Source organism: Penicillium samsonianum (assembly GCF_028829775.1).
Source record: "Penicillium samsonianum strain IBT 33392 chromosome Unknown utg000006l_segment0_segment0, whole genome shotgun sequence".
Lineage (NCBI taxonomy): Eukaryota > Fungi > Ascomycota > Eurotiomycetes > Eurotiales > Aspergillaceae > Penicillium > Penicillium samsonianum.
Genome location: NW_026643264.1, coordinates 644,667 through 656,692, shown reverse-complemented (window position 1 = coordinate 656,692; position 12,026 = coordinate 644,667). Strand labels below are relative to the sequence as shown.

Below are 12,026 nucleotides of genomic sequence, written 5' to 3'. Positions count from 1 at the left end.
CGGAGATTTTGAACGGTCGTAGGTGGTGAATTTGGTAGTGAACTTGATAGTGGGGGTGGTGTAGTTCCAGACATAATATCATGAACTATAAACCCTGGCATGTCGGGGAGATCGTTGTCCACTAAGTTTAATTTTTCAAGGCCTTTGTTTGAATCAACTGGCCAAATCCCAGTTTCTCGAAACCCGTGTCGAATTGTCCGCTCAGTTAATGATCGTGTGCGCACATCATGAATACCCGCGAAGAAATTGGCTTTGTGTTTCGCATCACCACCCCAAAAAGTAGTCTCGTTGTTGTATTGTTTATAGTAATGCTTCAAGACTGAGAACGGTGTATCATCGAGAGGTTGGCAACCATGTGTTGTATGTGGAATAAAGCAGTAAGGAATAATGCGTTTTGTCCAACAAAATTCAATGAAATCATAGGTCAAATGTGAACCATGATTATCCATTAAAAGAAGACGATATTCCCCCTTTTTAATACAGTAGATTTCGAAAACGGATTCCCCTGTGGACACTGGCGCATTGTTTCTCGGCCTGTACCCGAAAGTACCCTAATCTGTATTCGGCTAAAGCGAAACTAATTATGTCCTAAGAATAGAATGGCTATAAATTCAGAACCGTTTCATTACATATTATATTGTATATTACATGAAACAGCTATACACTGCCCCTCTATGCCTAACATTCCATCGTTTTGCAGCACCACCTTTTCAGTGGAATCATATGCACAATATGGCACCGAATCTACCTATGTCAACGCTATGTTTTATTCGTGATATGATACAAAGTGATTCACTAACAACGTCTCAAATGGCTGACGCAGCTGAGTGTAGCGAAAAGACTATCAAAAATACTCGCAGAAACCTGCGACTGTTTGGACAAGTTCATGCCCCCTCAACTCGTATCGGTCGGAGACGAAGCATAACACCACACATGTTAGAAGCGCTCTGTGACCATCTGCTGGAAAAACCAGGCTTGTACCTCGAAGAGATGGTTATCTTTCTATGGGATGAATTCCAGATGCTAGCGTCAACCTCTAGCATTAGGAGGGCTCTCGTATCCAAAGGGTGGTCTAAAAAGACTGCTCGGCAGAGTGCGAAAGAGCAGAACGCCGAGCTACGAGAAATATATCTTCATAACCTCTCTGGTTTTGAGTCGTACCATCTTGTTTATGTTGATGAATCTGGATGCGATAAGCGCGTTGGGTTCCGACGAACAGGTTGGTCACCACTCGGTGTAGCACCTCGGCAAGTGTCTCAGTTCCACCGTGACGAGCGCTATCAAATTTTGCCTGCGTATGCCCAAGATGGTATTTTGATGAGTCGAGTCTTTCGCGGCTCGACGGATGCCGCTGTGTTCGAAGACTTCGTTGATGAGCTCCTTCGTCATTGCGGGAGATGGCCAGAGCCGAAGTCTGTTCTGGTCATGGATAATGCATCGTTTCACCACTCCGAGCGGATTTCGCAGATGTGTGCTAATGCGGGAGTTAAACTGGTGTATTTGCCTCCGTACTCGCCAGACCTAAACCCGATTGAAGAGTTTTTTGCTGAACTCAAAGGCTTTATACGACGCAATTGGTGCTACTACGCAGAAGATCCAGACCGAGAATTCGCCTCCTTTCTCGAACGGTGTATCAATCAGGTTGGGGCAAAGAAAAACAGTGCTAGGGGCCATTTTCGGCACGCAGGGCTTAGTGTTGAGAATTTAGATGATTGAAATCCTCCTTCGGAGGACACCATACAGTAACATGAAGCGATCGATCCTACATTCAAACCCTTCTCATTATCATAAACTGCCTTTGGCCGCCCGTGCGGACCAGTACGGTGCCACATAGACCAACAACGTAAGCCACGTGACCCGTAATGAGCGTTTTGGATCTCAGAAGTCCTCTGTGGTTCCATTACGTAGCGATTTCTTCACTAAGCAGCCTCTGTGGCAAAAGCTAGCTATTCAGATGAATTAGCGACTCTATTAGGTACTACTAGAATTGTTATGGGATATTCCGCAAGCCGGATAGAGCCGTATAAAGTATCCCCTTCTCCCAGGCCCTTCTTTTATAAAGGATTAGAAAATAGAGGAAAGAGAAAAAAACAAGAATGATTGAGTGTTAGATACAAAATCCAATAAAGGAAACCCGCCCTGATGCATGTCCTAGGGCAAGTACATTACCGTTTATCTTGAAACGAGTAGGTCGAGACTCGATAGGAAGCCACAGAACCCTTTTACCATTCAATGCTATCCACTGGCCGTGCTCAATAGAGATGCTTGGAGCCGCGTGAGATGGATGGGGCGTAGAGGAGAAGGCCACTGAATCAACCGAATCTGAATGGCCTTCGAGGGTCTGGATGAGCGCGCCCGTCGCTGGGTCCCAGAGCCGCACTGTCTTATCCCTAGAGCCGGACGCTAGCAGGCAGCCGTCGGGCGAGAAGGCCACTGAATCAACCCACCCTGAATGGCCTTCGAGGGTCTGGGTGAGCGCGCCCGTCGCTGGGTCCCAGAGCCGCACTGTCTTATCCGCAGAGCCGGACGCTAGCAGGCGGCCGTCGGGCGAGAAGGCCACTGATCCAACCCCACCTGAATGGCCTTCGAGGGTCTGGGTGAGCGCGCCCGTCGCTGGGTCCCAGAGCCGCACTGTCTTATCCCAAGAGCCGGACGCTAGCAGGCGACCGTCGGGCGAGAAGGCCACTGATCCAACCCCACCTGAATGGCCTTCGAGGGTCTGAGTGAGCGCGCCCGTCGCTGGGTCCCAGAGCCGCACTGTCTTATCCCCAGAGCCGGACGCTAGCAGGCAGCCGTCGGGCGAGAAGGCCACTGATCGAACCCCACCTGAATGGCCTTCGAGGGTCTGAGTGAGCGCGCCCGTCGCTGGGTCCCAGAGCCGCACTGTCTCATCCCAAGAGCCGGACGCTAATAGGCGGCCGTCGGGCGAGAAGGCCACTGATTCAACCCAACGTGACTATGTTGGTTGCCGTAGGAGTCGAATGCTGCTTGTTTTGCAATCTGTAATCTGCTAAGGTCCATCTTTTTGTGTATCGAGTTGGTCAATCTCCTGAGTCAGCGTCAGAGTTGGCCTTTGATATCAATAATCAAGAGATCGGATTTCGGTCCGGAGCCTACGTTTGATCAACCTGCAAGGACAAAGCAAATGTTGTTTTGTACGACTCGAGCTCCATGATAGCAAAATCTACCTCCGACCGTGCCAGTGGCCATTTTAAGGCTCGAAGGCCCCATTTCCTCATCTGCTTTTGCGTCGTTTCCGGATTGATTCTCTCTTTCAAATTTGTAAGTGCTGAGGAGCATTTGGCGATATTGTCGACCAGGTCTTGCGTAGCAGTAAGTTTGTTGCCATCAGATCCACGGATCAGCTCATCGAGCGAGTGAAGGACTTGTGAAAGGGCGGCGACCTTCTCTTGGAAACGCTGAATATCGTGCTTCGCGCTCTTGACGTTATTGAGATATTTTCCACATATTTGTAAGATAACTCCGGTTAACTGGATAACTGCGATAACACTTGCTGCACCCGAAAGTGGATCCATGGTTAACAAGCCTTCCACGGTATTAATGATATCAAATGTACAAAGTAAGATGTCGCGAAGGATGATAGACAAAAATGGAGCTTACGCCCCTCAAGGAGGGGTAGGCATCAAAGTGAGGCTAAGAGTAAAAGTGGACCCTGATTGGCGCTTGTCCGATCGTTTAAGCCACGCAACTACCACAAGGGGTCGTTCGTTTCTGTCCAAGTGGAAACTCTTGCAACCATTGGCTGCGCCCGGCACAACTGGGTTCGAAGTGGCATCAATAGAATGTTACGAATAAGGGACACTTGGGAGAGTGGGAAGATCGGTAGGGGCCTGTGAGTGTGTATTGGGATTGATGATTTGCAGAGACCCGCTATCAGCTTCCATGGAATTCCGTTGAATTCTCGTATTCATTGTGTAATGTACGAGCAATATATAATACCATGCTCAGGCATTTTACGTATCCATCAATTTAATGCGGCCCGCTCAATGATTGATCTGCGCCAATGCAGCCGATTTCGAGAACGACTATACCGCTCAGGGTTCAGATGTAAAACAGACCAGGTCAGAAGGGAGGCCTAGATGCATGGTGGGGAATTATTGCTGATCGAGGTATTCAGCCATCGACAGCAGCCGCCGATGGTAGAAACAACCACAACAATGAGCCCACACAACATGAACGACCCGAGATTGTCATATCCAATCAATAAATCAGCAACAAATATTGCTGGTGGAATACTACGGTACTACATCCTCAATACTCCAACGCATTTTTCGAGTGAATACGAATAACCCCTTGACTCGATATCTTCCGCAATTTGTTGCTGATCGTTTCAAGCATTACCGTAATGACCAACATCAAAAAAGTGATGCGCTAAGACGATTCCATCATTGTTGCAGGCCCTTTCATATCCGTCACATTAGCCATTCCTGTACATATGGTTGCATTCGTTTTCTTGTTTTGAATATTAAAAAATAATTCTAGTCGGTTTACGTGACTTAACAAGCGCCAAGACATTCAGCAGCTACACCTAGCCCCTGGCGCAAATGATTTTGAACCGTTCTCAACCAGACAGGAGCAATGAACATTGACATTGGACGTCGTGCACTTTCAGTCTGAGGCATGAGCAGCAGGATGAGATCAAGCAAAAAAATATTCAAATCGACACTATATCAGCTCTATCTGCTGGAGTTGGAAGATGTAGCAGATGGACTTCGGAAGTATCCCGGGGTAGGGGGTGAATATTGTGAATCCTGTTCCCATGTTTCGTATTCTTGGGGCTGAGAGGTGTATCCATCATGGTAGGGGCTGCCGTTCATATCTATGCACGATCAAAGCTCTGGAGGTCTGTCAGTATGAGTGGGAGATGCCAGTTTTCGCAAGAAGCCCAATGACGAACGAAAGTTGCGATAGGGAACGATTACCATAGGAAGCATAATAAGAACCAGCTTAGCCTACCAAGGTTAGTGCTCTATGGGGTCTTGGTGATGTATCTTGATGTCGACGACACCAGCTATGTTGAAAAGGTAAGAAAGCGAGTGGGCATGGATAAGACCAGATCGCCAGATCGCCGTTGCCATGGCGATTGCCTCTCCAGAATATTCTATTGGTGTGTACGGTAATTAACAATGACTCATTTGACACATAATCTCAATACGTTATATACTACGATACAGCTAAACAGGGGTTAATTTTGAGTGAGCCCTATATGGATTAGCGTGGTTCCGGGTACGGGCCGAGAAACAAATCGTGAGTGTTTCGAGGGGAAGCCGTTTTCGAAATCTACTGTACGCAATGATGTAAATTCATCGAATACCTGGAGCCATGCAAAACTAATGATTTCATCAGTCCAGCCATTTGGGGTTGGACAAATCGTGTAGTTGTCTGGTAAATTGGTGTCGATAAACCAACTTTCCATATGGAATTGTCCCTTCACTAAAAACCATGGCGGCATAACCCAACCCGTAGCTGAGACACATTCAATACCGGTAAGCGATTCGGCTTGACCACCGGTACTATTATATGAATTGCCCCGGGCTGAAACAACCTTTTGAGCCTTCCCTTCGCCAATTCGAAACCCGGTTTCGTCGAAATTGTATAGATTTCTCGGGCTAATGTTGTAGTTTTTAAGCGTAATTTGTAGACGATCGTACCAAGTGACAACATAACCAGGATCTGCGGCCTGAAACCGTGCTTTCTCCATTGGTTTTTGATTAAGATGTTCAAAGCGTGGTGGTAGACGAGCGATAAAATCGTAGGCCCAATTCTTTCCGAGTGTCCGCGCGGGGTCATGACGTCGGATAATTTGCAATGCAGCATGCTGAATTTGTGCCGCTGACGACGGAGAATAGGCCTGGTCTAAGGTATCGATCCATAGAACTAAGGCCTTCTCTTGCTCTGTGTGTAGTGCTTTATTGGCCGCGGTGCGCTTGTTTCGAGGCTGGCGACCGTTGATGCGGCCTCTCAAGACGCCGTGCGAAATGTTGAATTGCTTAGCGATGGCTGAAACGTTTTTTTTGGTACTAGCATGGTATGCTAATAAGGCATTGGTAATACGATCTTCTGAATCTGAATCCATAATATAAAGAATTGGGGGTGTAGTGAATTGTTGAAGAATGTGGAAATGAAAAATTTGTAATTAGGCCCGGGTTGTAATTAGGCCCGGGAACCCTGACACCGCCAGGTGGCTGGGTTCGACGACCCGATTAGTTGGAAGCTCGCTTCTTCCGTTAGGAATCAACTCTCTCCCTCCTCTCCTTTGGCCCCTACATAGCGTAGTGCCCAAGAAGTTCATACCTGGGGAACTACCTTTGTAGAATAGTCTGGCCTCGCTCGTTGGTTGTGGGCGATATTCCGAAGTAGAACACTTTCTGCATTTTCCTTGGTCAGCTGCCAGGAAGGTCCACGGGTGTCACGAAGCGTCATGTAAGATAAAACTGTGCCTGACAGGCTGCAGGCTGAGAATGGTGATGAATAGGGAGGGTCACGAGTAGTCAGCAAGTAACCAAGCTGGAGGTACTGTAGGTCGCAGTTTGTACTTTCTGGTACCGAGTAGCCTAGGTCCCCAGATTGTCACATGGACATGGGAAATGACATCTTGCCAGATTCTCGAGATCTATTTCTGGCTCGTGTTTGTTGTTCACATTTTATGGAAATTTTAGCTACCACTGGGTGTCCATACAGTGACGAGACATGAGGTCATGTATTAATTGTGGTAAATTAGTGTACAGGTATCAGTACATAGGAATATTGCTATTCCGGGGTTATTCTTAAATGTACATAGGGGTTCAAAAGTATCTTCCCACTTTGCCCCACTACTATCACCCTAACAACCACCCACCATTTTATTTTTCTTCCTACACCTCCCCTAGTCGTCGAATTCAAATGCAATTAGGCCCTAGGCCTACGAAATTGGCTGAATTAAGCCCGGTACAAAGGTCAGCTATTGTATTTGGCCATAAGAATGGGATTTCGCAGTCAAAACTAGCTAATGATTTTAGTTGCAGCCGTAGGACTATTTACAATACACTTAAACGCTTCGAAGAGCACCAATCTATCGAATCCCTCCCCCGAAAAGGCCGTCCCCCAATCCTAAGCCGTCGATCTTACCATTACCTCTATCTTCAGGCCCGCCGGCACCCATTTTGGACCTATAAACAGCTAAGTTCGACGGTACCCGAACACCCATCAAACTCAACTATACGGCGAATCTTTAGGCGATTTGGCCTCTCAAAATATCTGACAAAAAGGAAGATACCAATTGGAAGGGCCCTTGCTAAGAAACGTCTTCGATATGCAAAAAAATGGCAGCGCGAAAGCTTTCAAAGGTGGATCTTTTCAGACGAGTGTTCGGTGCAACGAACCTCGAATGTTGGACCACAATGGTGCTTCCGTTTTCAGCCGGAGGGCTTTCGCCGTGATCTAATGAATATTAAGACCCATGTGAAAGATATTTCGCAAATGGTTTGGGGTGGAATCTGGGTTGGAGGTCGTACACCGTTAGTGATTATGGAGCGGGATAAAGATTCACCTTCTGGGAGAGGTTATACTGCAAAGTCATATATATTAGCCCTCGAAAAAGGTCTGGTCCCTTTCTATACCCCCTATACTACCTTTTAGCAAGATAACGCAAGAATTCATACAGCAAAGGAGACACAGGAGTGGTTCGAAACGCACGGGATTCACGTTGAGGATTGGCCTCCACACTCACCTGATTTAAACCCAATTGAACCGGTATGGCGGTGGTTAAAATTGATGCTTTTTAGGCTCTTTCCAGAGCTTATTGAAATGGGAAGAAGCCTATCTGATTGGCATTATTTCAAAGAGTGCCTAGTCAAGGCCTGGGAGGCGATTCCGCAGGTGAAGATTGATAGATTAATATTAAGCATGGGGAGACGTTTGGCAGCGGTACGCAAGGCGAAGGGGTATTATACAAAATATTAAGCGAAAAATCAATTGTGCGGTTATCAATTAGTAATATATATTTTACTGAACTTAATTAGCGTATTATATGGTTGTGCAGAGCTGTACAAAGTAGATATATATATTTGATGGGGGTAGCCGAAAAATGGAGTGGGAAGATACTTTTGACTAGTGTCTGTAGTATAGTGGGTCTTGGCATTAGGGTTCGAGAAACAATCAAGAGTGTAGGTGGTGACACCGATTTCCAGAAGTACTGTATCATTCAACTTTTATATTAACTCCCATATTTGATCCTTATTGACAAGCATGGGCGCCAAGGCCAGTACAATACAGAGTAATATTATAATATCTTTGCTCTTGAAAAGGAAGAAATAGTGTTCTGTTTTACAGTATCTTGAACTTCTTTGGTGGGAAGTGGATTTAATTGGGCGTAAGACATTTTCCTGTGGCTTCATTATGAAAGGGCGTCTTCTAAAAGTTACAGAACCTTCAACAGGCCAAGCAGCTCCTACACATGAAATAGCCGACTGCTTGGTAACCCGCAAATGTAATTAGTGCTTACTTTTATTGCTTTGTACGAATAACCGTTCATAACATTCGCGCATACATAAGAGGCATTGCAATACAGTAGAATTCGAAAACGGTTTACCCCCGGACAGACATACTTTGTTTCTCGGGCCGTACCCGAAACAACGAGAGTCCGTATTCGGTTACTTCCAAACAAACCCTGTTTTCCTGTATCGTGCTGTGGAACGTAATTGGGTTTCATCGTCTTATGAGATTTTGTAAATTACCGTATAGCTCTGTAGATAGCTCTGTAGAATGTTCTAGTAAAGGGCCTAGAATAGGTGGAGGAGATTGGGCGATCTGGCTTGATTTCCGCCTACGCTGTCTTGCATTTTCCTTTGCTGCCTTCGACTTCATCTACCTCGTACAGGACGAAGGCTGTGCTGGTCGCTTACAGCTAAAATCGAAATTGGCTTCCATGTTACCCAGAATAACTCTCTCGAACCCTAATGCCAAGGATGTGATGAAACAGCCTAGTCCAAACCTAGCTAGTTTGTAGATCATGCTCTCGCAATGGAATGGAAACGTAGTTTACCTGACAAATCGATACGCCCCGCCGGGGCGCACTTAATTCCCGGCCATGGCCAGCTGATGTGGCCTTACCGCGTACCAGCTACTCAAGGTCACGTGGAATCCTTCTTAAATATGGTACACCCCCCGCCTCATGCTGTCTCCAAAGAAAACGAAAACCATTTTCCTGCCCGCCAATATCGCACACTTTCCCATAGCTCATTGAAACTCCTGCCAAAAATATCAGTTTTAACCGCTAAAGTTAAAAAAACTTCGGAAATGACACCATCAGGAGACACGCACATCCACGATCACCTTCTATACCTCTCTCAGCCCGGTCAAATTTTCAAGATTTACAATTTCCTTAATACGTGTACACCGGTCTGCCTCGGTGGAATATCTAGTCAGATCTTCACCGATACCTGCCTTGAACAAAAGCAGGCGCAAGAGCTTTTGATGAAAATAGGGCTGGATAAGAATCTACCAAAAAGAATTTGGGTTGCCCTGGATGAAGGCTCCGAGATTTTCATGGTGGCCGAGAAGAACCTCTATTATAAAATCGAACTTGTAGAGGAACAGCTTCCACGTGATGTGCAGTGGGAGTATAATGAGGATCTGGAAGTGATTCTCATTGATAGCCTGGACGAGAAGTACCGAAAGCAAGGTGGATGGGTGAATGGACCTCCCGTCAGAGGCGAACGACCATTGATCTTAATTCCATATCTTGGAGAAAATTTCGACGATGCGATATTCTTGAATTATGATCCTTCAGTACAGGACGCTCGGAATTAGGTTCAACCTTATTTGAGCGGAATACTTATGCGTGTTGTTTTGAGGCTTTTACTACGTTGATTTGGTCCCACGAACAAGCTCAACTCTAAGATGTTTTGTGTAAATACATTATTATTATTTTGATTTTGCCTTGCAGGAATGAACAATGTTTATAATTGCCAAGCCTCACAAAGTAATGCTTTTGCCGTCCTGGGAGCACATCCTAAATTTCGTGAGGCCTACGGCTATCCTGCGGCCCCTGAACACGATCATAGTATTGAGAGCTTTTTCTAGGGGCATGAGCAGTCTAGGATTATTAGAACACATGATTACGGAGGTCGTGGGGTATTAGTATTGTCAAATATTTTACAGTATCACACAGAAATACAGGGATACTCCACTAGCTAGCCGAATCCAGAATAGGCGGTTTCGCTATTGCCTTGGCGCTAGGGTCTGAAAAAATCTCAAGCAGTCCTCAGAAAGAGGTGCGAAGGAGAAAAAAGTCATGGTGTTCAGGGGTAGGAAGGTGCAAGTGTATAGGGATTTCTTGTAAAATACGTAATGATACGTAACGTGATAGTCCAGAAATCTAGGCACGGCTGTTTATAGCGACCATTATTTTACACCGTTACCTAATATAGATTAGTGTTGTTTCGGGTACGGCCCGAGAAGCAAAGCGTGAGTGTCTGGGGGGTAAACTGTTTTCGAACTCTACTGTAAGACATTGGCTTAACCGATAGCCTATTAAACAATTGAGAAAGTGACGAAAAAAATAAGGAACAGTTTAAAGAAATTCCATTTAAACGTTGATGTCGCGGCATCGATTTTATTGTGGGGAAAAAGCTTCAAGAACTAGAGAATTTGCAGTGGAAAGCTCTTCCCTTCTAAATATATCATAGCAATGACACACTTTGACCAACGTAGCAGTACCCTCAACCCTCAATAAAGTCAGGCATTTACAACGAACGGCTGTGGCAGTGGAGCCTTCAGAATTTGATGCTTGGATGTTGTGTTGAAGAACTACAGTAGAACTATGATCCCACGGTATTGAATAAGCTGCTGACGCTGGAGGCATGGGCAATTTAATGAGGCGAAGAATTGTCTATTTGGCTCGGCCGGCTTTGAAAACGTGTAAAAATGGTACACCTATGGTTGGTTCCATATTTTCGCGCAAAGTTTCTGTACGATGACATGAAATTATTGGGCATATTGGCGAAGTGCAGTTGTTCTGGCAGATGTGCGCGGAGAAGAATCGGATTATTTAGGAAATTGATTGCTTTCAAAAGATATTCAGATTGGTCATCGTTGACGACGGCTTTAGGGCCTATGAGAGCATAATTGCTATTGGCCCATAAACATTCTTGGCTGTTAACACGGCTTGCTGCCAATAGTGTACGTAATTGTTCGTAGATGGTAGGTTGAACAATCCTCCTGTTACTGCCCAGTTCTTTGTTTCCATATGTACAGTGGATGGTGGATGGATTTCATTTACCCCGTGCTTCAGAGCGTATATACGTCCACTCTTTTAACGCCAGTCCCCTCACTCGAATGTGGGCACACCATAGAGATTTCGTTGAATTCTGTTCGTAGCTAATTGATTTTCAGGCTTGCCTAGTTATGCCCGCGTTGTCAAGATTTAAGAACCACACGTTGCTCTATTTACACCCCTGATAGTAATATAGTTCAAGGCGGCCGACTCAGGGCATTCCAATTGGGAACTAGGCTACTGCGACAAAGAGCACAGGCGAACGATTGCCAATCGAGGCACAGTTGAAGAATATTACTACTCCGGGCATAGCCTCGAGCAGAAGGCCTACACGCCCATACACTGCAGGCGATAGAATCCTCAAAAGGGTGGCTTTGGGGTGAGAGATCATCAAACTGTGGTATGTGGGTATGATTCGTAAGATATTTTCCGTCAAATAGGGACTGCAGGCGGAAGCCGGAGACTGGAATACGCCAAAAGTGTAAAAGTCATGGACTATAGATCAGCATCCTCGGTGAAAACTCGGTGGGGACGCGAGTGACGACAACGCACGCCGTTAAATAACAGCCCATGTAACAGTCCAAGGCCACACCACTTACGCACATTGCTCGCCCACGCGTGGCAGATTTGTCTGAAAATGGACTAAATGTATGTGTTGGGGTCCGGGGGCCTTGACATCAGATGTCAAAAGTGCTTGGTATATCTGGCGCAGCCCGCCTCTCATTATCTGAGCCGGATCAGGTTGTCTTCC

The 12,026-nt window shown here is 46.0% G+C and overlaps 2 protein-coding genes across 2 annotated transcripts; one reads left to right on the top strand and one right to left on the bottom strand.

Annotated features, from left to right (window-relative positions):
* Window positions 1–3,113: 3,113 nt before the first annotated feature.
* On the bottom strand, window positions 3,114–3,536 carry N7471_010420 (uncharacterized protein; the record flags this gene model as incomplete). Its single annotated transcript, XM_057283139.1, has 1 exon — window positions 3,114–3,536. The coding sequence occupies one exon, from the start codon at window positions 3,534–3,536 to the stop codon at window positions 3,114–3,116; it is 423 nt and encodes a 140-aa protein (XP_057132118.1).
* A 5,761-nt stretch (window positions 3,537–9,297) lies between these two features.
* On the top strand, window positions 9,298–9,810 carry N7471_010419 (uncharacterized protein; the record flags this gene model as incomplete). Its single annotated transcript, XM_057283138.1, has 1 exon — window positions 9,298–9,810. One exon carries the CDS (start codon window positions 9,298–9,300, stop codon window positions 9,808–9,810), a length of 513 nt encoding a protein of 170 aa, XP_057132117.1.
* Window positions 9,811–12,026: the final 2,216 nt, after the last annotated feature.